The sequence below is a fragment of the Pelophylax lessonae genome, assembly GCF_965119305.1.
Source record: "Pelophylax lessonae genome assembly, chromosome: 11".
NCBI lineage: Eukaryota > Metazoa > Chordata > Amphibia > Anura > Ranidae > Pelophylax > Pelophylax lessonae.
The window spans coordinates 152549829-152576941 of record NC_138778.1 but is presented as its reverse complement, the minus strand read 5'-3'; the positions used below and the strand labels follow the sequence as shown (position 1 = coordinate 152576941).

Below are 27113 nucleotides of genomic sequence, written 5' to 3'. Positions count from 1 at the left end.
CTCACAAGAAGTTTTTTCATCCCTCAGGGTCCTCCGACAAGTGTTCAAAACCTTTCAAGTCCTCAGAAGGGTCAGGAAGTAAATAGAAATCCCCCTATTGAGACACTAGTTGTGGTGGTTACCTGAATTTCCCTCACATTTTGGGGCTATGGGACAGGAAGTAAATAGAAATCCCCCTATTGAGACACTAGTTGTGGTGGTTACCTGAATTTCCCTCACATTTTGGGGCTATGGGACAGGAAGTAAATAGAAATCCTCCCATTGGGACACTAGTTGTGGTGGTTACCTGAATTTCCCTCACATTTTGAGGCTATGGGACAGGAAGTAAATAGAAATCCCCCCCCCCCCCCCCCCATTGGGACACTAGTTGTGGTGGTTACCTGAATTTCCCTCACATTTTGGGGCTATGGGACAGGAAGTAAATATAAATCCCCCCATTGGGACACTAGTTGTGGTGGTTACCTGAATTTCCCTCACATTTTGGGGCTATGGGACAGGAAGTATATAGAAATCCCCCCATTGGGACACTAGTTGTGGTGGTTACCTGAATTTCCCTCACATTTTGAGGCTATGGGACAGGAAGTAAATAGAAATCCCCCCATTGGGACACTAGTTGTGGTGGTTACCTGAATTTCCCTCACATTTTGGGACTATGGGACAGGAAGTATATAGAAATCCCCCCATTGGGACACTAGTTGTGGTGGTTACCTGAATTTCCCTCACATTTTGGGGCTATGGGACAGGAAGTAAATAGAAATCCCCCCATTGGGACACTAGTTGTGGGTGTTACCTGAATTTCCCTCACATTTTGGGGCTATGGGACAGGAAGTAAATAGAAATTCCCCCATTGGGACACTAGTTGTGGTGGTTACCTGAATTTCCCTCACATTTTGGGGCTATGGGACAGGAAGTAAATAGAAATCCCCCCATTGGGACACTAGTTGTGGTGGTTACCTGAATTTCCCTCACATTTTGGGGCTATGGGACAGGAAGTATATAGAAATCCCCCCATTGGGACACTAGTTGTGGTGGTTACCTGAATTTCCCTCACATTTTGGGGCTATGGGACAGGAAGTAAATAGAAATCCCCCCATTGGGACACTAGTTGTGGTGGTTACCTGAATTACCCTCACATTTTATGGCTATGGGACAGGAAGTAAATAGAAATCCCTCATTGGGACACTAGTTGTGGGTGTTACCTGAATTTCCCTCACATTTTGGTGCTATGGGACAGGAAGTAAATAGAAATCCCCCCCATTGGGAAACTAGTTGTGGTGGTTACCTGAATTTCCCTCACATTTTGGGGTTATGGGACAGGAAGTATATAGAAATCCCCCCATTGGGACACTAGTTGTGGTGGTTACCTGAATTTCCCTCACATTTTGAGGCTATGGGACAGGAAGTAAATAGAAATCCCCCCATTGGTACACTAGTTGTGGTGGTTACCTGAATTTCCCTCACATTTTGGGACTATGGGACAGGAAGTATATAGAAATCTCCCCATTGGGACACTAGTTGTGGTGGTTACCTGAATTTCCCTCACATTTTGGGGCTATGGGACAGGAAGTAAATAGAAATCCCCCCATTGGGACACTAGTTGTGGGTGTTACCTGAATTTCCCTCACATTTTGGGGCTATGGGACAGGAAGTAAATAGAAATCCCCCCATTGGGACACTAGTTGTGGTGGTTACCTGAATTTCCCTCACATTTTATGGCTATGGGACAGGAAGTAAATAGAAATCCCCCATTGGGACACTAGTTGTGGGTGTTACCTGAATTTCCCTCACATTTTGGTGCTATGGGACAGGAAGTAAATAGAAATCCCCCCCATTGGGAAACTAGTTGTGGTGGTTACCTGAATTTCCCTCACATTTTGGTGCTATGGGACAGGAAGTATATAGAAATCCCCCCATTGGGACACTAGTTGTGGTGGTTACCTGAATTTCCCTCACATTTTGGGGTTATGGGACAGGAAGTATATAGAAATCCCCCCATTGGGACACTAGTTGTGGTGGTTACCCGAATTTCCCTCACATTTTGGGGTTATGGGACAGGAAGTATATAGAAATCCCCCCATTGGGACACTAGTTGTGGTGGTTACCTGAATTTCCCTCACATTTTGGGGTTATGGGAAAGGAAGTACCGTATATAGAAACCCCCCGAATGGGAGACAGTTGGCAAAAATGGCGGTGATAACCTTCGTCTTCAGTTCTACTTCTAAATGGTATTGTAAAATATTTGTTGCATGTTCTTTGTTGATTTAAAATAAAAAAAAAACACGTGATCTCTAGATGGCACTGAATGGCATACTTAAAGCCATAAAGAGGCCTAATGTGGCATTTTCTGTTTTAGATCAATAAAAAAAAACATTTGACCAGCTCAAGAAATAACCTAAAAACATTTTTTTGGCCCACTTTTACTAGGTAAATTGCTATTATCATGTTGTATAAATACATCCCTATGTGTACTCCTTTTGAAAGCATTGAGACTATTTTTGTTAAAGGAAGGTTGTCCTCAGATTTCCAATAGTCACTTTAGGAATGGACTGCAGCACTTCTTTTCTAATGCATTCCATAACATTTATCAAGTGCCTAAAATCATCAGATAGAAAATCGATTACATTTACAGCAGTTCATATGACATTATCAGCGAAGCCTAGGAAATTAGAAAACTCTTGTGGTACTTGTCCAGAATGGCAGGTTAACCCTTGCATCCCCAGGGACATCAGTTTTCTTAAAATAAAATTACATAAATGCTTATTTAGAAAAGATCCCCTTTTTATAGTACTTTGTTCATAAAAACAATTGTATACCGAAGTCACTATTTAATCCTGTTGGATGCAAAGTTTGAAACAAAAGTATCCATCATGCCTCTTGGTCAGCAGCCTAAGCCATGTGTGCCACAGTGGGCAATCAAAGCTATTTTCAGGGGCACACAGGAGATTGAGAGTCACAAAATCAATTATTATTTCTCATTTGCTGCCAGGGCCACTTTTTGCACACATTTTAACAAATCATTATATGCTCCAAAATTAGTTAAAGCCCAAAAATAGTATACATTTTTGGAAAGCAGATGCCCTGAGGAATAAAATGGTAGTTCCATTTTTTTTGTCACTCAATATTGGCACAATAGTTTTTCAAGGGCAGATGTTCAGGAAATAATAACCCAAGGTTAATTTAATTTAGTTAAAATATGTTACCCATTTTACTGATAAAGTATAAAAGATGAGGTTGTGTCGAGTAAATTGATACCTAACATGTCAAGCCTTCGTCCAGGTTCACACTTCTGCGATGCGGGAACGCTGCGAATATGCAGCGTTTTCCCACATCGCATCCCCACCCCTGCCAGTTTACACTGCCATATGCGATATGCAGGGGGTGTCAATTAAAAGTTAACGACATCCCCAGTTGAGATCACATATCGCAGTGCGATCTGCAAGTTCGCACAGAATCGGATCGCACTAGTGTGAACCACCATGCGATCCGATTCTGCTGCGGATAAAAAAAAGGGTCAGGTGCGAGTTCAGTGCGATTGCGGTGCGAATTCAGCCATACAAACTGTATGGCTGAAATTTGCACTGCATAGACATCGCATGTAATTTAGGAGCAGTGCCCTCCAAATTACATGCGATCTCTGTGATCGCACAAATGGGAACCGGCCCTTAACCGGTTGCCGACCGCCGCACGACTATATACTGCGGCGGTCAGCCCCGGCCAGGCAGAGTGACGTATCGGTACGTCACTCGCCTGTCACTGACTTGCGAGCCTATCGCGGGCGGGCGCGCGCCCGCCGAGGCGCGCGCCCGCCGCGGCTCGTTCACAGGCAAGTCAGTGCGTGTGACCGGCGGACTCGATGTCCGCCAGTCACACTGCGATCGCTCCTGTGAAGGGAGAAAGACAGAGCAGCTTGTGTAAACAAGCTGCCTGTCAGTTCTCCCTGTGTAAAAGTAAAGATCTGACCGTTCTACTATGTAGAACGGTTGATCTTTGCTTTTACACCAATAGGAATGTCCCTACACAGTAGAAAGCACGCCCCTAGGACACACTTAACCCCTCCCTGTCCAATAAAGTTAACCCCTTCCCTGCCAGTGTCATTTTTGCAGTAACAGTGCATATGTATAGCACTGATTACTGCAGTAATGTCACTGGTAACCCCAAAAGTGTCAAAAATGTCAGTCAAGGGTCCGATCTGTCCGCCGCAATGTCGCAGTACCGAAAAAAAAATCGCAGATCGCCGCCATTACGCGTTAAAAAAAAAAATACCAAAAATGACAAAAATCTTTCTCTTTGTTAGTAAACGCGATAACTTTTGCGCAAACCAATCAAAATACGCTTTTTGCGATTTTTTTTACCAAACATAGGTAGCATAAAACAAATTGGCCGAAAAATGTTAAAAAATTTTGATTTTTACTTTTTTTTTGGGGAATTTCATATAAAAAAATGTGAAAAATATTGTTATTTTTGCAAAATTTACGCTCTTTTTTTGTTTATAGCGCGTGATCAAAAAATCGCACAGGTGATCAAATACCACCAAAAGAAAGCTCTGTTTGTGGGAAAAAAAGGACGTCAAATTCGTTTAGGTACAGCGTCGCACGACCGCGCAATTGTCCGTTAAAGTCACGCAGTAAAAAATCGCAAAAAAACCCCTGGTCCTTTAGCAGCCAAATCCTCCGGGGCTTAAGTGGTTAAAGTGTTACTAAACCCAGGAGCCTTCCTTCACTATATCTGGTCTCCCTCAGCACACAGAACATGGAAATGCAAAAGTTTTGGTAAATATAAACTGCTAAATACCTTTTCTCATCAGCAGTTAGAGCAGTCTTGTGACTTCCATCAGTGTCTGGTTAAAGCTTGTAGGAGGAGTTTTCATTGTTATCTGACTGTCCAATGAGCCTGCAGACCCTATCTGGACAGTGCTGATCACATGCACTCTTCCAAGAAAAAAAAAAGAAGCTATTTAGCAATAGAAAAAAAAAAAGCCACACATTCCTCTTACCCAATCCCAATGACTTAGGCTGGCCATACACTATACAATTTTCTTGTTCAACTTTCCTTTAGATTTACCAAAACCATGTAATATAGGGTCAAACCTAAACACTTTCAATTTGTATGCAATCAGGCAGGCCCTTACACTACATAGTTAAAGGTAAATCTAAAGGAAATTGAATAAGAAAATTGTATAGTGTATGGCCAGCCTTAGATTGGTACAAATTTACCTATGAGGCGCACAGGTGCTCAAAGAAATTGAAAAAACGATGGACTTCTTGGCTGCCTTTATACCATACCAAATGATTATTCATTTATGGTGTTTCCCATGTAAAATTCGGGATAATTAGGTTGTAGTTGTTAGACTTACACTATACTGTCAAAAGTATTGGGACGCCTGGCTTTACACACACATGAACTTTATTGGCATCCCAGTCTTAGTCCGTAGGGTTCAATATTGAATTGGCCCACCCTTTGCAGCTATAACAGCTTCAACTCTTCTGGGAAGGCTGTCCACAAGGTTTAGGAGTGTGTCTATGCAGGGGCAGACTGGAAACTTTCGGCCCAGGGGGCAAGTACAAACCAGAGGCCCATGGTGCAGTGACTCTGCCCCCCTCCTACTCTCCCTCTTTTCGTCCTCCTCCTGATCCCCATTCCAGGCTGAAGCCCTGCTCCAGGTACTCTCTACACACTGGCTGAATCCGGTTTCCTGACCTGGTCAGCAGGGGGTGGTGGGGGGAGCTGGACAGCTTGGCTGGGACTGGCCTGGGAGGAGAGTCGCTAGTGGGGCATGGAACTGGCCTCTGCTCAGACACAGTTTACATAATCCATGCTGGGGGGGGAAGGCCTGCGCTCCATCCTTATCTTCATCCCGCACTCAATAGGTCAGCAGTAGGGACTTTTTATTTCACTTCACCAGGAATCATTTAGGCATGTCTGTGACAGAAGTGGTGCAGCCATTTTACAGGGCATCAGAATGGCCTAGGGGGCAATTGCCTCCCTGCCCCCTGGCCCAGTCCTCCCCTGTGTCTATGGGAATGTTTGACCATTCTTCCAGAAGCACACTTGTGAGGTCAGACACTGATGTTGGAAAGTATAAAATACATTTATCCCTTTGATCACCCCTGATGTTAACCCCTCCCAGCCAGCATCATTAGCACAGTGACAGTGCATGTTTTTAGCATTGATCACTGTAATAATGTCACTGGGTCCCAGAAAAGTGTCCTATTTGTCTGTGGCAATGTCGCAGTCCTGCTAGAAGTTGCTGATTGCTGCCATTACTAGTAAAAAAATAAATTCAATAGAAATATCCCATAGTTTGTATACGCTATAACTAAAGCGCAAACCAATCAATATACGCTTATTGGGATTTTTTTTTTTTTTTTTTACCAAAAATCTGTAGCAGACCTAAATTTATGAAAAAATTTGATTTTTTACATTTTTTTATTGGATGTGTTTATCGCAGAAAGTATAACATTTATTTTATTTTTTCCAAAATTGATGGTCTTTTTTTTGTTTCTAGCACACAAGATGAAAACAGAGGTGATCAAATACCACCAAAAGAAAACTCTTATTTGTGGGAAAAAAAGGATATAAATTTTATTTGGGTACAGTGTTGAATGGGCAATAGTCAGTTAAAATAACACAGTGCCATATAGCAAAAAATGTCCTGGTTATGAGGGGGGGTAAAGCTTTAAAGCTTCCGGAGCTGAAGTGGTTAAAGATCGAATATCTGCCTTTAAATCATTGATTGGGCAAATTGTGATTGAACACCCAGTACTCTGGCACCTTGCTGACAAGGGTCCTCAAGTCAGTTGAGGTTCCAGGTACTGGAACATGCATCTATCACTAGGTGAGGTGGAAATTAAAATGATAGGTATTGTGGATACTTTTGTTTTAGACTTTGTATCCAAAAGCATTAAACTGAGTCTTTAATAAAAACTTGTTGTGACCTTGTGTGAATCCCTATCATAAAGGCTGTGGTGTGGTTTATATTCGCTTACGGAGCGAACATTCACAAAGCACAGTAGCGTGCACCCATTTTGTGCTGTGCACTGCACTGCATGTGATGTGATCAAGCCCCCATTGCCCTGGGAATGCAAGGGTTAACATGCAGCTCTGGACAAGTTATGCAAGTGTTGCTAATTTCATGGGTTGGATGAATCATGGTAAATTAATTGTTCTATATTTAATTAATTTTGTATCTGATGGTTTGAGCACAGAATGCTATGAAATGTGGGGAAGCTTGATATACAAGGAGAGTTACAGTCTAATAAAATTCAATGTTAAAAAAAAATATATATACAGTATCTCACAAAAGTGAGTACACCCCTCACATTTTTGTAAATATTTTATTATATCTTTTCATGTGACAACACTGAAGAAATGACACTTTGCTACAATGTAAAGTAGTGAGTGTACAGCCTGTATAACAGTGTACATTTGCTGCCCCCTCAAAATAACTCAACACACAGCCAATAATGTCTAAACCACTGGCAAAAAAAATTGAGTACACCCCTAAGGCCCCTTTCACATATGGGAGTCCGTCGGTGGACTCCGTTTTTCTCAGCGGGGGATCAATCCGCCGATCCCCCGCTGAGCAGGTGGATGGCAGCTCTATCTCCGTGCTGTGTGCAGAGACAGAGCTGTCAGGTCCCCGCTGTTCTCTATGGGGGAATTGGATGAGAACGGACCGCCTGTCCGTTCTCATCCGATCCGATCCACTGGACGGATGGAAACCCTATTTTCCATCTGTCCAGTGGATCGGATCGGATGAGAACGGATCGGATGTCAGCGGACATGTCTCCGCTGACATCCGATGCCACATAGAGATGCATAGGGCATCCGTTCAGATCCGCCTGAAAAACTGACATGCGGATATGAACAGTCCGCCTGTGTGAAAGGGGCCTTAGTGAAAATGTCCAGATTGGGCCCAATTAGCCATTTTCCCTCCCCGGTGTCATGTGACTCTTTAGTATTACAAAGTCTCAGGTGTGAATGGGGAGCAGGTGTGTTAAATTTGGTGTTATCGCTCTCACTCTCTCATACTGGTCACTGGAAGTTCAACATGGCACCTAATGGCAAAGTACTCTCTGAGGATCTGAAAAAAAGAATTGTTGCTCTTCATAAAAATGGCCTAGGCTATAAGAAGATTGCCAAGACCCTGAAACTGAGCTGCAGCACGGTGGCCTAGACCATACAGCAGTTTAACAGGACAGGTTCCACGCAGAACAGGCTTCGCCATGGTCAGCCAAAGAAGTTGAGTGCACGTGTTCAGCGTCAAACCCAGAGGTTGTCCTTGGGAAATAGACATATGAGTAATGCCAGCATTGCTGCAAAGGTTGAAGGGGTGGGGGGTCAGCCTGTCAGTGCTCAGACCATACGCCGCACACTGCATCAAATTGGTCTGCATGGCTGTCGTCCCAGAAGGAAGCCTCTTCTAAAGATGATGCACAATAAAGCCCGTGAACAGTTTGCTGAAGACAAGCAGACTAAGGACATGGATTACTGGAATCATGTCCTGTGGTCTGATGAGACCAAGATAAACTTATTTGGTTCAGATGGTGTCAAGCGTGTGTGGCAGCAACCAGGTGAGGAGTACAAAGACAAGTGTGTCTTGCCTACAGTCAAGCATGGTGGTGGGAGTGTCATGGTCTGGGGCTGCATGAGTGCTGCCGGCAATGGAGAGCTACAGTTCATTGAGGGAACAATGAATGCCAACATGTACTGTGGCATACTGAATCAGAGCATGGTCCCCTCCCTTCAGAGACTGCCAACATGATAACGACCTCAAACACACCTCCAATACAACCACTGCCTTGCTAAAGAAGCTGAGAGTAAAGGTGATGGACTGGCCAAGCATGTCTCCAGACCTAAACCCTATTGAGCATCTGTGGGGCATCCTCAAACGGAAGGTGGAGGAGGGCAAGGTCTCTAAAATCCACCAGCTCCATGATGACATCATGGAGGAGTGGAAGAGGACTCCAGTGACAACCTGTGAGGCTCTGGTGAACTTCATGCCCAAGAGGGTTAAGGTACTGCTGAAAAATAAGGGTGGTCACCAAAAATATTGACACTTTGGGTGCAATTTTGACATTTTCACATAGGGGTGTACTCACTTTTGTTGCCAGCGGTTTAGACAGTAATGGCTGTGTGTTGAGTTATTTTGAGAGCACAGCAAATTTACACTGTTATACAAGCTGTACACTCACTACTTTTCATTGTAGCAAAGTGTCATTTCTTCAGTGTTGTCACATGAAAAGATATAATAAAATATTTACAAAAATGTCAGGGGTGTACTCACTTTTGTGAGATACTATAAATAAATATATATATATATATATATATATATATATATATATATATATATATATATATAATAAAATTACTTTGAACCAAGACCTTTATAAGTACCCTTTAATAATGGATTGTTTTGTTTTTTCTTTCAGGCACCACTTTGATGTTCAACATAGAGGTGAGCCTTTATGGTTGTGAAGATTATCATTATTGCTCAAAGATACTGATGGTGATATTATATGCATTCAGTGGCCTAAATTATGTGCCAGTTTCTTATATCTATCTGAGGATCTATTGGTGAGAGTATGTCTGAGGATTCTTTTGGATCCGATGGTAAAACTGCTTTATGTTCTTGGAAGAACACAAATATACCCATGCAATATAAAAGCCTTGAGAGTCTATGAAAAAATACCTGCAAATAATTTTTCTAGGCTTTTCCGTACTTTGTACTGAAATATTTTACATTCGGAATGGGGTGTAATTCTACTCGGCAATATTGGTAACCTCAGGGGCCGATTCTGATATATCGGGGAAAGTGCAGATCGGCCCTCGATATATCGGCTTTGCCGATAATCGATCGATCTCTAGTTTGCACAGATTGATGAATGGAGCAAAAGTAGAGTCACATAACGAGCCAAGGTCAGGGCAGGCAGCAGACAAACGTAATCAGGAAAACTAGCCGAGTCGGTACACAAGAGATCAGTCCATGAAAAGTCAGGTTAGGAATGATAACACGGAAGGGGCTCAGGAACAAGTGTTCAAGCAACCAGAAACTGGTCTGAGTGGGATTTAAATAGGGAGACACATGGAATGCTGGACAGGAAGTAGAAGGAAGGAAGGTATATTAACCATCAGGTGAAGCAGGCGACACCCATAGCTGCCAAGTCAGTGTAGCAAGAGCAGAACACAAGCTTGTGGAACCACAGGTGCCTGCATACCTACAGCAGCAAAAGGTAAAAAACGTATGCAAACAGTAAGACACAGATCAGCTCCGCAGCTGATCTATGACATGCTGCTTCACCTCCCCCCAGCTCTTATGCAGCTGAGAACAGAGGGAATGTGATTGCTTATAAAAAAGGGTATTTATAATGTTTTTTAAAGTCTATACAAAAATGTTTTGCCTTTCATTTCTATTTTAAACTGAATGGGTTGTTTTGCAAGGTGATCGTTTACAATCCCTTTAGGTTTCAGTTTTTAACATGTATATCCAAGCCTTTTTTTTTTTTCATTTATCAATTTTGAATAAACGATTTGGAAAGAACGTAGCAAGGAGGGCTTTTTAAGATGCCAGAATCATAACTCAAACAGAAAAGGTGAAATTTATGACAATATAAACATTGTTAAAAACAACACTTTCACAGTATTGATCATAAAACCATCACAGAGTATCTATGTAGCTTGAATGCATATGCAGTAACTTCAGCTCTACATGTTTTGCTAAAACTTTGGCTTCCTCAGGAGATTTATGAATGCTGCATAATTCGCCACAAAAAATGAGATATATTTGTAAATGAACCAACAATCATTAATATGAAGTTCATAGCAAAATAACAATATACTAGAATACAAAAGCATATATACATGGGTCGCTTAGAGGGTTGTTTTACCAAGGGTGCTCAGGAAACACTAGATCAGTGATGGCGAACCTTGGCACCCCAGATGTTTTGTAACTACATTTCCCAAGATGCTCATGCACTCTGCGGTGTAGTTGAGCATTATGGGAAATGTAGTTCCAAAACATCTGGGGTGCCAAGGTTCGCCATCACTGTACTAGATAGTTGAAAAGTGTAAAAAGGATGGAGAGATTCTGCACCAATAGGATCGCCATAGGAGGGAGAAAGCCCATATATACATCAACCTGTAGATCAGGGGTGGGGAACCTTTTTTCTGCCAAGGGCCATTTGGATATTTATAACATCATGCGGGGGCCGTACAAAATTATAAACTTAAAAATTAGCCTGTTATATTTGGTCAAACATTTAATAACTCACCCCTAATGTGATGGCTGGAACTGCGTCTCTTTGGTGAGGTGTGTGATGTTAGCTGGTATTGATAATGTTGCTAGTTGCAACTGCTTTTCCAGGTTTTCAGTCAGTCTGGAGCGCAGTCAAACCTTTGCCGTCGTATGTTTTGAAAAGAACTGCTGTGCTGTGGGTGCTGCTGGCTGGTACTGCTGTGGGTACTGCTGGCTCAGGCTGGCAGTGCTGGCTGGTACTGCTAGCTCAGGCTGGTAGTGCTGGCTAGTACTGCTGTGGGTACTGCTGGTGGGAAATTCTGGCTAAAGACTCTGGAGCAGCGCAGCGCTGGAGGAAGATAGAGGTTCCTGTATCTCAGTCTCCTCACAGGCGAAGTGCATTTGATATCACTCCACCTGTGACTCACTCAGACAGAAAGGAGCCAGAACTATACAAGAAACATTGGCTCCATTCTGACAGCTCAGCTGTGACAGACAGACCAAGCGGCACGGGGGGGCCGGACCAAATGATTTCGGGGGCCGCATATGGCCCGCGGGCCGTAGGTTCCCCACCCCTGCTGTAGATAATCAGCATAAAAAGGGGTTATGACCCAGAACAGGCACTTAAAATTGCCCTATTCATTGATGAACATAGGTCCATTCCTTTTGATACCTACTACTAAGTTAGAGGTGCATAGGGAATCCCACAAGTCTTAGATTACAGATTGCGCCTTCCAGATAAATAGAGATCCAACCAATCCAACTTATATGCCTTTACAGAGTATAGAAAGAGGGGGGACAGAACCCCACTGTGTGAACCAAATATTACAAGAAAAATAATTGAAACAAAAAAAAAAATGGCACTGGCACTGCGTTACTTTAACCAGTTCTGAACCAGAAGGATTTGCCCCCTTAATGAGCGTGCAATTTTTTGCGATTCGGCACTGTGTTAATTTAGCGGACAATGGCGCGGATGTGCGACAATGTATCCAAATAAAATTGATGTCCTTTTTTTCCCACAAATAGAGCTTTCTTTTGGTGGTATTTGATCACCTCTGCAATTTTTACTTTTTGCGCTATAAACTAAAAAATGCGACAATTCTGAAAAAAAAAACAATATTTTTCACATTCTGCTATATAACATTCCCAATAAAAAATGTAAAGTCATATTTTTTCATAATTTTAGGCCAATTTGTTTTCTGCAACATTCTTTTGGAAAAAAAAAAACGCAATAAGCGTATTTTGGTTGGTTTGCGCAAAAGTTATCACGTCTATAAACTAGGGGAAAGATTTATGTCATTTTTATTTTTATTTTTTTACTAGTAATGGCGGCGATCTGCGATTTTTAGTGGAAGTGCGACATTGCGGTGGACATATCAGACCCCTAACTGACATTTTTGACACTTTTGGGGGGACCAGTGACATTACTATAGTAATCAATGCTAAAAATATGCAATGTTACTGTAATAATGCCATTGGCGGGAAAGGGATTAACACAGTGGTTGATCTGGGATTAAATGTAAGCCTAGGGGGGTGTTTCTAACTGTATGGGGATGGGGCTTTTGAAATGATCACAGAGACCTGTGATCCTATATAGAAGGATCACAGGAGCTCTGTGATCATTCCAGAGAAAAGAACGGTCAGCTGTGTTTACAACTGTTTACGCTGATAGGCCCTCCAATCCCAGTGGACACCTTCTTAGGGGAAACACGTTGGGTGGAGAAGCCGCGCTGTCACTTCTCGCGGTCCGCGCTGCAGAGCGGCGGCGATCATCTGTAACTATTTACTCGCCCATCTTATCGTCTGTTCATGTAAGTGTTCTACCTTTTTTGCATTAAGCTTATCATTGAGATAATGCACTATTGCCTTCTCCTTACTTTATGTGGGGAATATCACTGTGAATGAGATACACCGGGAGTGACCCATAGAGGAAGTTTTTATCCATACTGATATGGAAACCACAGTAGGACTGTTCAGAGGGAGACAGAGATACTGGTGGTTGCTGGCAATATTTCCCATACCTGACCTGTAATAATTTACATCTGCTAAGAGTTTCATCCTCACTATCTTACGAGGTGAAAGATTTGGCTGTGGGAAGACTTGCTGCACAACACCAGCCCTTGCAAGTTATAAAGTGTATGCTATCTTGTTAGCTGGTAAGGGTACCATCACCATTCCCACTTTTCACGTGGTGTTGTGGAGGACACAAGTCTGTGAACCATTATTGCACTTTCTCATTTGCACTTTATCATCAAGAAGTTTCATGTACACATGTTTATGGGCTCTTGGGACTTGAATATTATATGCGTGTTTTCACACACACAGTGCACTTTTGTTGTGAATTTTATGTATTTATCTTTATATTTTTCTTTTATTTTTAAATAATTTATAAACTTTGATGGTTTTTTGAGCATCACTTTTCAATTTCGATCACATTTTTGATGATCCTGCTCTAGGAAGAGTCCTGGTGGTTCCAAACTTCCATTTACGGATGATGGAGGCCACTGTGCTCATTGGAAGCTTCAATGCTGCAGAAATTTTTCAGTACCCTTCCCTAGATCTGTGCCTCAATACATTCCTGTCTCAGAGGTCTACAGACAATCCCTTAAACTTTCTAGCTTGGTTTGCACTCTGACATGCACTATATACTGTATAGACAGGTGTGTGGCTTTCCAAATCATGTTGAATTAACTGAATTGAGTATTGTATGTAGAATTTTGAAGGTAAAATAAATTAAATTAAATGAATTTCATCCATTTTGGAATAAGGCTGTAACATAACAAAATGTGGAAAAAGTGAAGTGCTGTGAATACTTCCCGGATGCACTGAATGCATTTGTATTCTTGTATATTGTTATTTTCCTATGAACTTTATTTATATGGATGTTGAAAAAATAGGTTGCAGCGCTAAAACATAAAATTAGTGAACATATAATTCTGCTGGCTGGAGTACTTGAAGGAATTTCTTCTTGCTGGTTGGAGTACTTGAAGGAATTTTCTCTGGTGTCATCCTCTCTTCTGAGTTGCTTTCTGGCTCATGACCTGCTGTATAATATACAAAAATGCATTAGCTGTCCTAACAAGACAGCAACATGGTCTGGTGAGTGCTCATTTCTGGTTTTGGATGAAGGACCACTGGTGGAGGATTGACCTTGTTTACACTGGCACTGATTATTCATATGGACTTTTTTTTGCAGTTTTATGGACTGAGTTTATCATTTTTGATCATATGCACTATATGTTCACTAATTTTATGTTTTAGCGCTACAACCTATTTTTTCACGTTTTTTATGTTTGTATATTCACATAGTTTGCAAGCTGCTGATTAAGTATTTTATTTTAAGGTGCTGACCTCACTTTTATGTTTATATATGGATGTTGGTTCATTTACAAATATTATATCTAATTTTTAGTGGCATCTTATGCAGTATTCATTGGTCTCCTGAGAAAGCCAACATTTTGGCAAAACATGTAGCGCTGAAGTTACTGCACATGCATTCAAGCCACATGGATACTCTGTGGTGGTTTTATGATCAATACTGTGAAAGTGTTGTTTTGCACAATATTTATGCTGTAATAAATTTGTGGACCTTTTCTGTTTGAGATATAATATATCTTAAACATCCCCCTTTGTCATGTTCTTTCCAAATTGATTATTTGTTAATGGGATGTGGGGCCCTTGATCCCCTGACACCTGGGAATTTTGTATTACCAATTTTGCATAAAGTTATCCTTTGCAGTTTATAAGAGGTTACTTTCTGGGTTTTTATACAATAAGCTATAATAAAACCATATAATTGAATTAAAATGTGATATATTCAATCTTCAATTCAAAATTTTCAGGCAATTTCAACCAACGTTCAATTATTAAAATTACCTAATTGAATAGTTCAGCCCACCGGTGGCTTTGGTGAAAGGATGCGGTGATCCATTTGGTTGTTGGTCCTTTTGAAAGCTCAGTTAATTCCCCTGTACATTGATAGGTATATGGGCAGAATAATGCTGGCTATACCTAGGCAATCTTTTGGCACTTTGGCTTTCAGTCAGCTTTTAATCATTATCATTCCATATTTAACAGCGACCAAGTGTTTTAAATTGATGTGGAAAACTATCAAACCTTCCACAATGCTATTCATTCAGGCAATTTTGATTTACACCCACATTTTTGGTAGTTTGAAACCAGGAAACATTTGTGGTTGAATGCTGGCCAACCAAGTGCATGGTCAGTATGAGGTTTGTGGTAGACAGCTGCTTTTGAGGCCCCAAACCTTGCTTGGATGAGATACAGTAACACTCAGCAAAGTAGGTGCGTCCTCCCCATCAACTGTTTTACAGATTCATTAAACCCAGTTAGCAGCAGCTATGCAGTAGGCAGCTTTGCCAAGCAGTGCAAAGCATCTTGGCATAACATGTCTTGCTAACATGAAAAGAGGTCTCTTGCACATCTTGGGCCACTCCTCATGGGTTGGTGGATGGGTGAGAGGCAGGGCTACACTAAGCACAGCTTGGTGCAGACTGGATTCAGGCAGCCATTTAATAGTTTGAGCACCCCACCCTCCCACACCTGTACTCTATCAGTGTCCACTAGCTAGCAGATGTAGGAGGAGTCCCTTATAGTGCAGTTGCACATCTCTCCCAGTAAGGAGTGTTATCTCCAATGGTGGAGAGGCTGGATTCATCCTTCTTTTTATGGATAGTGTAGGACCATGGGGTACTTTGACGTAGTGGTGGGCTTGAGCACGATATGGCCATATGGTGGGACTAAATCCCCATTTTTTTTTTTTTATTGATTGCCTTTATATTTGATAGCCATTTATTTTGCATGTGTGCGCTATTTTTTGTAAATATGCATGTTGCTTGATTCATAGCTGCACCAGCTTTAGAAATGCATGGGGTGTGCCCCCCCCCCCCCCCCAGCTCCTTGTTGTATTTAATAGTTGCCTTCATTAACTAAAGCTGAACAAATGTTGTGGGCATAAAAATGTCATATTGGCCAGATGCAGATGCGTATGCAATGAGAAAGCCCTGCTGACCTTTTTAAAGAGTAACAGTAGTAATGGGAAAAGTACATTCCAACCTGCTGAACATACCTTACCAGTATTGGTGGGCTGGTTGTGTTTGCTCATATCTGAAAATACCCTTAAATATCAGCTGACAATTTCGTTAACAGGGAGGGTAGTTGTTCCAATTGTCTGGATCCATGACCTAATGGTTCTAAACCTACAGTATGTGACCAATCTATTAAATATTTTGATTGCATTTAGCAATTGTGTTTCACTGTTATTTCAGTCTCCATTAACCAATGTCATGGCATTGAATTCTGAAACAAATTTGGATGGGTTGGAAAATTCTGATTATTTTAACAAAGGATCATCCACGAGATCACCTGTCACTATATTATCTTTGATTTATTCCAACTCAAAGTAAGCATTATTTGCCATTTCTGATCTAATAAATTGGTCATTGACAGGGACTGGATTTATGCAAACCAATTCATGGCGTTTGCTCAATTGAACTATCGTTGTCTACAAGTGATTGATTGGATGCTTTAATGGAATAGTTGTTTATAAAGCATGTATGGCCACATGATACGTATTACACAAAGGGTGATCTATGTACACTGGAGGCAGATAAAAAAAGTGCTCATGCTTATAGTAACTATTTTAGGGGTTAATTGTTAATTTTCCAACCAGTGTTGGGATGTAAAACAAGAAATGCGCTTGTTTTGGCAGCACGTCCTCCTTTCTGTGTTGCAGTCTTCATAACGCAGCTCAATGCTATTTTTTTCTTCCATATCTGTTTTATGGTAGCAGTTTTATACCTCCTTTTATTTTAGGTCTGTTGGCTATTTTGATAGCTATTAACACTTATTTCATGGAATGTTTCAAGAACCACATCTGACAGATCTGTAATTGCTCCATCTAATCATTTATTGTGTCTGGGAACAAATTAGAAGATGCTGATTTTCTTCTCTCTTTGGTCATGTGGCACTTGAGCACGTAGTGCCTGTGTGACTGCTCCAGAGATCCCAGCAGAATTGTTATCACATTTTCATACAGGCCTCACAGCAGTCTGGTCTTCCTAATTGCATTAAAACCTTTGTTTAGGTGCCATTACCAGATGCACTTAACATCTGGCTTTATTTGACAAAATACAATAGCCAGATGTTTTCGAGCTGCAAACAAAAAGAACAGGCACAAAATAGTTTTAATTAGAGCTTTCTTCCTAGTCAACAATGCACTTGGTCTGTGTATGGATTAGCATTGGAAGAATAAAAAAAAATGTCTTTATAAAAGCAATGAAGACAGAATTGCTTTCTGTGATCCAGTTTCCATATGAATAAAGACTGTAGTGTATGCTCAGTGAATACACATTTTGACTTTTGCTAAAATATTTTGAAAGTCATTTTTGACCTTACTTTTTCATATTACTTGCTTTGCCATACTCGTAATGGTATTCAGTATGCAGATATGTAGATTTACCTTATAGCGATTTCTTAAAGCCAAATTCCCCCTACAATACCCCTTCTCCCCGAATGTGATGTGCAGAGTCTTCTTCTTGTGGGTGGACCTCCACCGATGTTAGCGCCACTGTCTGCGTCATTGCATTGCAATGGCAGGGCATCGTGGTAACACCCCTGCTAGGAAGTAATTCAACCTGAAAAACTGAGGACACCTACTGGCAGAATGGTATGATTTCGGGGGACAGCGCCTAGGATGAGGTAAGTATTGTAGCCACAGCTGCTGTTAAACCCTTGAGTTGGTGCAGGAACTGACAAAATTACTCCACTAAAGGTTGTAGGTAATCCAGTGTTAGCTTACTTTACTGACTGATTGAGATAAAATCAGCAATCATCATGCAACACTATTAAAGGAGAAGTATAGCCAAAGCTTGTTTGGCTGTACTTCTCCTGTGGAGCACATTGTATACGGTTATTTATCCCCCGTGAGATTTTTAACAAACCGATATACCGTATTTTCCTGCGTATAAGACGACTGGGCGTATAAGATGACCCCCAAATTTTCATCTACCGGTAATATTTATACTTAGGTTACCTTGGAGATATTAAACTCGGCGTATAAGACGACCCCCCATTTTTGGGGGAATATATATATATATATATTTGTATTTTGTACTGCATCTTGTGTCCCTTTTTGATATAATTTTATATGCATATGATTATTTATGATAGTACACCCATATAACAGGTAATATAAGTACACCTCCCACTGAGCACTTTATATTTATGTTGATATATTTATTCTCCATCTTTGCACTGCCATATAGCACTTAGCTGCACTACCGTATAGCACTTTGTTGCACTGCTGGCACCTATATATTTTTATGTCTATGCATATAGATCAAATTTAATGTGATGATTTAAAAAAGTATTACCATTATATGATGTTTTTTATGTTTTAAATCAGGTGTGGGGAACCTTTTTTCTGCCAAGGGCCATTTGGGTATTTATAAAACCATTCGGGGGCCGTACAAAATTATAACCTTAAAAATTAGCCTGTTATATTTGGTCAAACATTTAATTAACTCACCCCTAATGTGATGGCTGCAACTGCTTCTCTTTGGTGAGGTGTGTGATGATGTGTAGCTGGTATTCATGATGTTGCTACTCGCAACAGGTTATCCAGGTTTGCGTCGGTCAGCCTGGAGCGCAGTTGACTTTTTTGTGGTGGTAAGTTTTGAAAAGAACTGCTGGCAGGTACTGCAGGAGGGTATAGCTGGCTGGTACTGCTGGTGGGTACAGCTGGCTGGTACTGCTGTGGGTACTGCTGGCTCAGGCTGGTACTGATGGCTTGTTACTGTGCTGTGAGTACTGCTGGATGGTACTGCTGGCTCAGGCTGATACTGCTGTGGGTACTGCTGGCTGGTACTGCTGTGGGTACTGCTAACTCAGGCTTGTACTGTGCTGTAGGTACTGCTGGCTCAGGCTGGTAATGATGGCTGGTACTGTGCCGTGGGTACTGCTGGATGGTACTGCTGGCTCAGGCTGATACTGCTGTGGGTACTGCTGGCTGGTACTGCTGTGGGTACTGCTGACTCAGGCTGGTACTGTGCTGTAGGTACTGCTGGCTGGTACTGCTGGCTCAGGCTGGTACTGATGGCTGGTACTGTGCTGTCGGTACTGCTGGCTGGTACTGCTGGCTCAGGCGGGTACTGCTGTGGGTACTGCTGGCTCAGGCTGGTACTGCTGGCGGCTATTGCTGTGGGTACTGCTGGCTGGTACTGTTGTAGGTACTGCTGACTCTGGCTGGTACTGCTGACTCTGGCTGGTACTGCTGGCTCTGGCTAGTACTGCTGGTTCTGCTGTGGGTACTGCTGGTTCTGGCTGGTACTGCTGTGTGTTCTGCTGGTACTGCTGTGAGTACTGCTGGCTCTGGCTGGTACTTCTGGCTCTGGCCGGTGTGCTGCTGGTGGGAAATGCTGGCTAGGAGAAGTGTAGCAGCGCCACGCTGGAGGAAGAGGCAATGTTTCCTGTATTGGTCACAGGCGGAGTGCATTTGATATCACTCCGCCTGTGACTCACTCAAACTGTCATAACGGAGCAGGAACTATACAGGAAGCATCAGCTCCATTCTGACAGATCAGCTGAGAGACAGACTCAGCTGCATGGGGGGCTGGACCAGATCACTTCGGGGGCCGCATACGGCCCCTGAACCGTAGGTTCCCCACCCCTGTTTTAAATACTAACTGTGTGTGACCTAGTTTGGACTAACCAATATAGGCAGCACCATTTACCTCACCCCCCTCTTTCATACACTACATATATCCCATTTAGGGCTATATTTGAGGTAGGCTGCAGCCTAATTCTGATCCGTAGCGCGGATTTCTTCTTTTGCTAAGTAGGTAATCCAGTGTTAGCTTACTTCACTGACTGAGATAAAAGCAGCAATAAAGTACATTCATCATGCAACACTATTAAAGGAGAAGTACAGCCAAAGCTTGTTTGGCTGTACTTCTCCTGTGGATCACAGGGGTACAGTTCATTCTGAACTTCTGTGACCTGTTTTTAGCAGACAGCGGACTGAAGCCTGCTATCGGCTGACGTCACAGAGCCGGTCCAGGCTCGAGAAAAATCATGATCATATGGTCGGGATCCACCCACATACCTGGACCAACACCCGGCTCTGCCTCCCAGCTAGCTGCTGAGAACCTGAGCTGGCCGCTCCCCCCCCCCCCCCCCCCAGTGCAGTGCTTCATTGAGCGCAGGGGAGAAGAACAGAGAGCAGGTGACTGACACTCAATAGCTCTCTGCTCATGGAGCTGTGAGAACTGAGCGATCAGCGGTGTTTGATGGCTACGTTCTCAGTATTAAGGCTAGCGGGGGACAGATTCAGCTAGGTGAGTATGAAATCCCATACTTTTCTTTTAGGCAGAAATCTCATTGTATATATGTAAAATAAATGCAAATATCGTTGCCTCTATAAATAAATGGTAGTGTATGCATGGAGTATATAAATGATCAAGAGAATCTGGTAAAAGGAAAATGATAGTTTAAAGTATTGTACTGATCCTTTGACATTGACCTTGCACAAGTATGCAGATAGGGAGTTTTGGCTTCATTAGATATATCTTTGTGTTGAACTGGTGGTTTTGGAGCCAGGAGATTAATACTACAAAATAATATTTCCTAAAGAGATCTGAGAATGAAACCTATGTGTTTTATGCCATGACAGGTTTCCTGTAATGACTTTAGACTCTCATCAAGGGCATTTTCTTGAACTGGAACAAAAGCCCCTTTAAATATTTTCTAGTTCTGTTTCGGTCTGCTTGTGAGTTTAACAGTGTTAAAGAAAAAAATTGTAGCGCAAAAACATCTTTATTTAAAGTTCTCCGCCAAACAAGGTAGCATTTATAGATTAGCTAATTTATTCTGGGCCCGTCGTGACGTTTCTCTTCTTCCTAAATGAAATGATCGTCTTGTGTCTGACAGTGACAAATTTTATAACAGTATAATTTCTCCTTGTAAATGTCTCCATAACATGTAAATGTGTGGGATGTAGTGCAGCTGTGCAGTTCCCAAAGTACACGGTATTCTCTTGCTATGGAAACCGCATGCTGCCTTTTAAAGACTGATTTGTTGAAGTGGAGGATCAGAAAGTGGAACTGTTGGCCATAGCAGCCAGTAAAGATTTGGTTTTTATTGTCATATTGTGGTTTAGAAAATTGAAAAAAAATGATTAGGTGATATAACACTTTTTTTTTTTCTTTGCTTAGAATAAATTAGCCCTACAGAATTTACAGTATGCTGTTTCCTGACTGGTTTTGCTGAACACCAGTACACTAATGTTTGGAAAAGGGCCGGAGTGGTTAAGTTGGAATTATTTGGAATTATTTTTCTGGGCTAACTATGTTGTAGCAATTTAATGTCTTACAACAATGGGATTCTTACCTTAAACATTTTAAAATATACTGATTATTCGATTAAGTGCATTTTTCTAAAATAAACTTGTCACAACCTTGGGTAGTTTCAGCTAAACATATGTTGAAAATGCAGAAGTTTTTTTTTTTTTTTTAACTGCATGTGAAAAAATGATGAGTAGATTCTGAGATATAGGCAGTTGGATACATATTTATTGTGTTATCGCGACCTTTTCTGTAAGAGCCGATTCACATTAGCGCGACTTGTCAGGCGACTTGTCAGCCTGACAAGTCGCGCTCCCTCGCGGTCCATTGACCGCTACAGGACCCGTTCTAATAGGAGTGACACAAGTCGTTCCGACTTAGAAAAAGGGTCCTGTACTATTTCGGGGTGACTTGCATAGACTTCCATTATGTGAAGTCCCTGCAAGTCGCTCCGAAGTCGTGGTGCAATGTAATGTACAAGTCGCCCCCGAAGTAGTAAGGAGTCGTGTCGCCTCAGTGTGAACCGACTCTAAAAGTTAAAATTTGGATACACACCCTCCTGTTTTCAAAGAATCTTGTTAGTCCTTCAATGTGATGGCTGGCCTCGGTGACCATTGACTTGGCTAGGAAATACTACAGGGTGATAACAGAATCAGTGAATTCACTATAAAAGATATCTCCAGGTTCTAGAGTCAGTGGACCAGACTCCCAGGTTGGCTTTGAAGACTTACCAGTGTTCTAAATGCCTATAGTTCTCTGCTTTTTGTTTTGAGGATTAGCATTTGGGAATTCCCCTGTCACAACAGGTGACAGTTTACGATCTCATACAAGCTGTAACTGGGACCAGTTAGACCCTTTCTCCAGCAAGAAGGCTATTCTGGGCTCCTACAAAACCTAGGATTTTCCCGTTTTTTTATTTGCAAAGAGCAGAAATGAACCAACAGGCCATTTTACCTTCTAAAAGTTTTTCTGTCCTTTATTCCTTTGTCAAATACTTTATCAAAAAGTGGGTTACGTCCCCCTTACCCCAAGAGGGCTTCAGTTGTGACCTCTGCTAAGTTGTCTTGGTGTCCGATTGGTCCAGATTTGCATACACTGAAACATCTCATTGAATTGACAGAGCAGAAGGTGCCAGTACTCAGATACTTGTGCGATGCACCACTAGATTCCAGCTGTCTGGTCTCCTACATTAGCATGAGCTTTGTGACTATCTGGAGGGTTCTATGGGTCAAATGCAGATTTACCAATTAAGCATCTAGGAAGGTCTCCACTGAGTTTCCATTTAATTGGAAGCTACCTTGGACCATTAAGGATGCCACAGGGGTAAAATACACTAATCTCATTTCCTCAAAAGGGCAGGATCTTGTATGCAAGAGTGTGCTGTCTTTTTCTATGCACAAGAAATTTATTTGTTCACAAGGAATCTCTTTCAGGGCCACAGGTGCCCCCAAAATGATCACCTTTTGTTGATTTAAAACATTGAGAGCAAGCAGACGTCAGAGCCCAAGGTCTCATCTACACGAAGGTTTGCTGTCATCTGGAATCTCAGGATAAAAGAGGTCTATCACCTTTTATCATTATTTGAGACTTTTAGCAACATCTCAGATGTTTTGGTATGGGAGGTAGTGGTTACGGGTTACAAGGTAGTGTTCCAGTTCACACCTGCCCAAAACTATTTTCTTTTTTGCCCATTGATGGAGAAAGTATTTAGATATTGTCCGGTTATACTGCTGCATACAAAAAGGTTATACACTAGCAAAAAATGAGAGTATTTGAATTCCTGTGTCCCTCAAATGTCTCCAAGAAAAGTATTTTACGGTGAGTACAAAAGGCCGTTTTTTCTTCATCCATTGAAGGAACACAGAAATTCAGGTACTGTTGTTTTTTGCTAGTCTCCAATCCTCCTGTAGGTTGGCAATTTAACCTGACACTATTTGAATTCCTATGTCCCTCAATGGACTCCGAAAAAGGATTTGATGATGAGTAGAATAAAAATCTCCCTCTTACACAAAACCTCTTCAGCACTATGGTTTCCACATTTCCCCCTTTTAAAGTTGCTTCTTCTACAGCTTCTGTGGAGGATAAAAAAAATTCCCATCTTCTTCGCTCTGGATTGGCCAATTAGAGTTTGGTACTCAGGCTCCATTCGTCTGCCAGCACTGTCAGGCTGCTGGATATGCCAAACTTGCTATCCCAATGTTCAGTCCTGCCTGTCAAATTTAAAAGCGTAGTTGTTAAAACCTAAGTGTTGAGAGACAAGACCTCTACAAAGTGACTTCTCTTGAGGTTTACCACTTTACCCGGAAAGCTGTGCAAGTTGCATAATTTCAATCCTCTGTTGTTTTCCATGAGTAGGATACTATCCTTTCCCCAGATGGAGTAAACCAGGGTTTCACACTGAGCAAAATCAAAAGACAGGTTTAAAACTTGGCTATTGTTTTCCAGTAGTTTGTAGCTAACCATTCCTTGGTCCATACCCTTGTTAAGGAGGTGACTCACATTCTTCCCTTGTACGGGTATCCTCTTTGGGTTGTGGGACATCAGGTGCAGTTTCTTATACAGTACAAAAAGTCAGTTCATTTTAATTCCAGATCATCCCGTAAGGGTGCCTCAACTTCTAGTTTGATCACCTTCCATTGGATTCACAGACCACTTTTTAGACTTTTACCCTGAAGAATAGGCATTCACCTTCCCACCTCATCACTCCCCCTACCACAGTGGTAAGTGTAACCTGTGCCTTCTGTCATCAGGCTTCAGTCTCCTATGTTTGTAAATCTGCAGCCTGTTTTTCTGTCTACTCCTATACCAAGTTTCCTATGGTGGATGTGGCTGCATTGGTGGATGCTAGCATCAGCCATGATGTTCAGCTGTTGGCTGAGGTATCGCCCCCTTTTGTTCATTTACAAAGGTTTTTATTAACAGATTGTAAAGGCATACAGAGCCAAGTGACAGTTATCCAGAGTGTACAACATGGGATCACCCCTTTTTTTCTGGACTGCAAGTTTGCACCTCTGGTTGTTTGGATATTCTTTCCCATCCCTCACTTTGGGAGTGCTTTTGCATGTTCCACATGTATATGGATTTACAGTGCTGTGTCCCCCAGTGAACAATGGAGAAAATAGGATTCATTGAGGGACACAGCTCTCTCATATTCTATTTGTTTCTCTATTAATTGACTTTTTGCCTTTATTAGTTAGTTAAATTTGGGAAGTCTCTCACCTTCTGCTAGTCTACCGGTTTATTTTACTGCTTGCTACAACTATACAGCAAGTACAGGGGTAAAGCCACTAGACATAGCTGGCCCCTTTTTCATTTACACTTTGTGTTTAATCCTCCTGTAGGTTGCAGTATACCTATGTGTATATGAATCTATGATGCACTGTCCCTCAAAAAACATCGGAGAGACTGAACAATGGTGAAAAGGATTTTTTAGTCATTTGGGACACCAGACGTCATTAATATGCTGTACCCCCTTTATAAGAGATTAGAGTTGTGGGAGGGGATCTAGAGCAGGTCCACTCACTGCAGGCTGCTTGTAGAAAACTGTCACAACCCTCCTGGGGTCTTGCAGCAGTGACGGAACTCCCTTACAATCACAACCCTCAGGAGCGCCTGGAAGTGGGGACAGGGTCCTGAAGAGTCTGTGGTGGCATGAAGGCTTTTAATGGGAAGAAGTAGAAAGCGAGGTCAGTCAATCCGAAGTCAGGGCAGGTGGCTGGCAAGAGAAGTCGATCAATCCTGAGTCAGGTCAGGCAAGGAGAGTCAAACAGAAGATCAAGAGTCAGGAATCAGGAACATGAGCTGAGAAACAGGACAAAAAGCAGGTATACGAGAGCAAGGAAAATAACCAAGCACTGACTGGAAGGCGTGCTTGGTTTAAATAGAGAGCCAGGATCACATGACCAACCACCTCCCACCAGTAGGTGGGGCATACAGGAGCTATAAAGGGAAGTCAGGGACCTGGCGCCATCTTGATTTGCACCATAGTCCCTGACCTCCCTTCCCCTATCAGATCCGCAGCCCTCCACCTCCTCCCTGTGTAAAATGCTGGGTCTGCATGGTGGCTGCCATCTTGCCATGATGGGGTGCTCGCCACGGACCATGGCAGTGAGTGGGTACCGCCACAGACCCCGGAGAGAGGTCTCTGAGAGCGGCGAATGCCGCGACTCCACCATGAGGACGCTGCGGGCGCCCAGGAGCGGATGAGTACACGGCAGTGCCATGACAAAAACTATAGATGGGTGGAGACCTGACCACTCACTCTGCACAGGGAGAAAGAGCAGCAGTGACGATTCTTTATTACAGGAAGTTTCTGAGGGGCAAAGTTTCATCTTGGATTAATGCACAGAGTTGGAAGGAATATAGAAAAGGCAAAATATTCAAGCAAGAGTACACATGCCTTGTGTATTTAGACAACATTTGTTTGTATTTGTTCGGAATTAAAATGCATGTCTAAACTACCTTACCTATGAAAGGGCTTGTAATTCTATTCTTCTACTGTCAAAATCCAGACACCTCTGCCACACGGCATGTACAAGCTTATTCTCCATGTTACCTCCCTGACAATTATTTTGCATTTGAGTACAACCCACTCCAGCCTGTGATTGCACAATAAAGGAGCAGCAACACAGAGATGTGGTCATCACTATGCTTTCTCCTATTATTAGAAAGTTTCTAATTTTAGATGGACAGCAACTCTGCAACTCATGTAGAGCCTTGGTTACATTACAGTGCTGTCCATCTCTCTCCCAGTCTTAGTGCTACAATGCAAGGGATTATGGGACACAGATTAAAGAGCATTAAATAACTGTATTTTAAAGTTCATTGAGTGATTTAAAAAAAAAAAAATCAATACCTGAATATAAACCAGATTTTTTTATTCTATAGGGAACATCTAGAAAGTTTTTAATTGTAGTTAAGCAGTACCGTGGAAATGCTATATTTTGAATTCTTTGTGATTTGTAAGAGTCGAGTTCCTGACATGTGAATGCCCTAAGCCCCTATTTATCAGATCACTAGTTATTGGGGGGCAAGTCTAACATTAATAGGATAGCTGCCTTCACATAGGGAAACCGCATGGATAAGGTATGCAAAGTCAGTCTTGGGGAAAAGATCAGCTGCAGGGAGCATAGAGGCAATGATTTTGGTTGGACCTTTGCCCTTCGTTTGCTTTTTTTTTTGTTGGCATGGCTTAAAGGTTGTCTTTAATGATGTTGTCTTTATGCCCGCCTGGAGTAATGCTTTACCAAAAGTAATTTACTATATACCTTTGAAGTGGGTCACCTAATTTCAAGTACCTCTTGGCATATTTAATATTAGTAATCCCTTAACTGTTCGTAAAGTTTTTCAAATAATCCAATATGCTTATAAATCACCAAAATTACGCACGGGTAACTGTTTTACATGTGATTTATTATTTTCTAAAACTTTTCACTGTTTTAATGAATTTAATGTAAGGCAGAGGAACTCCCTGTGTATTTCTACAACTGTTAGAGCCTGTGGTGTAGACTACATTAAAA

At 41.9% G+C, this 27113-nt stretch overlaps 1 protein-coding gene across 1 annotated transcript in view; it reads left to right on the top strand.

Moving 5' to 3' along the window:
• Positions 1–27113, top strand: part of SKAP1 (src kinase associated phosphoprotein 1) — a 706029-nt gene that overhangs the window by 65797 nt on the left and 613119 nt on the right. The window contains exon 3 of the mRNA XM_082271509.1: positions 9432–9457. Coding sequence (XP_082127635.1) covers positions 9432–9457 — 26 coding nt within the window. The remainder of the gene's footprint in view (positions 1–9431; positions 9458–27113) is intronic.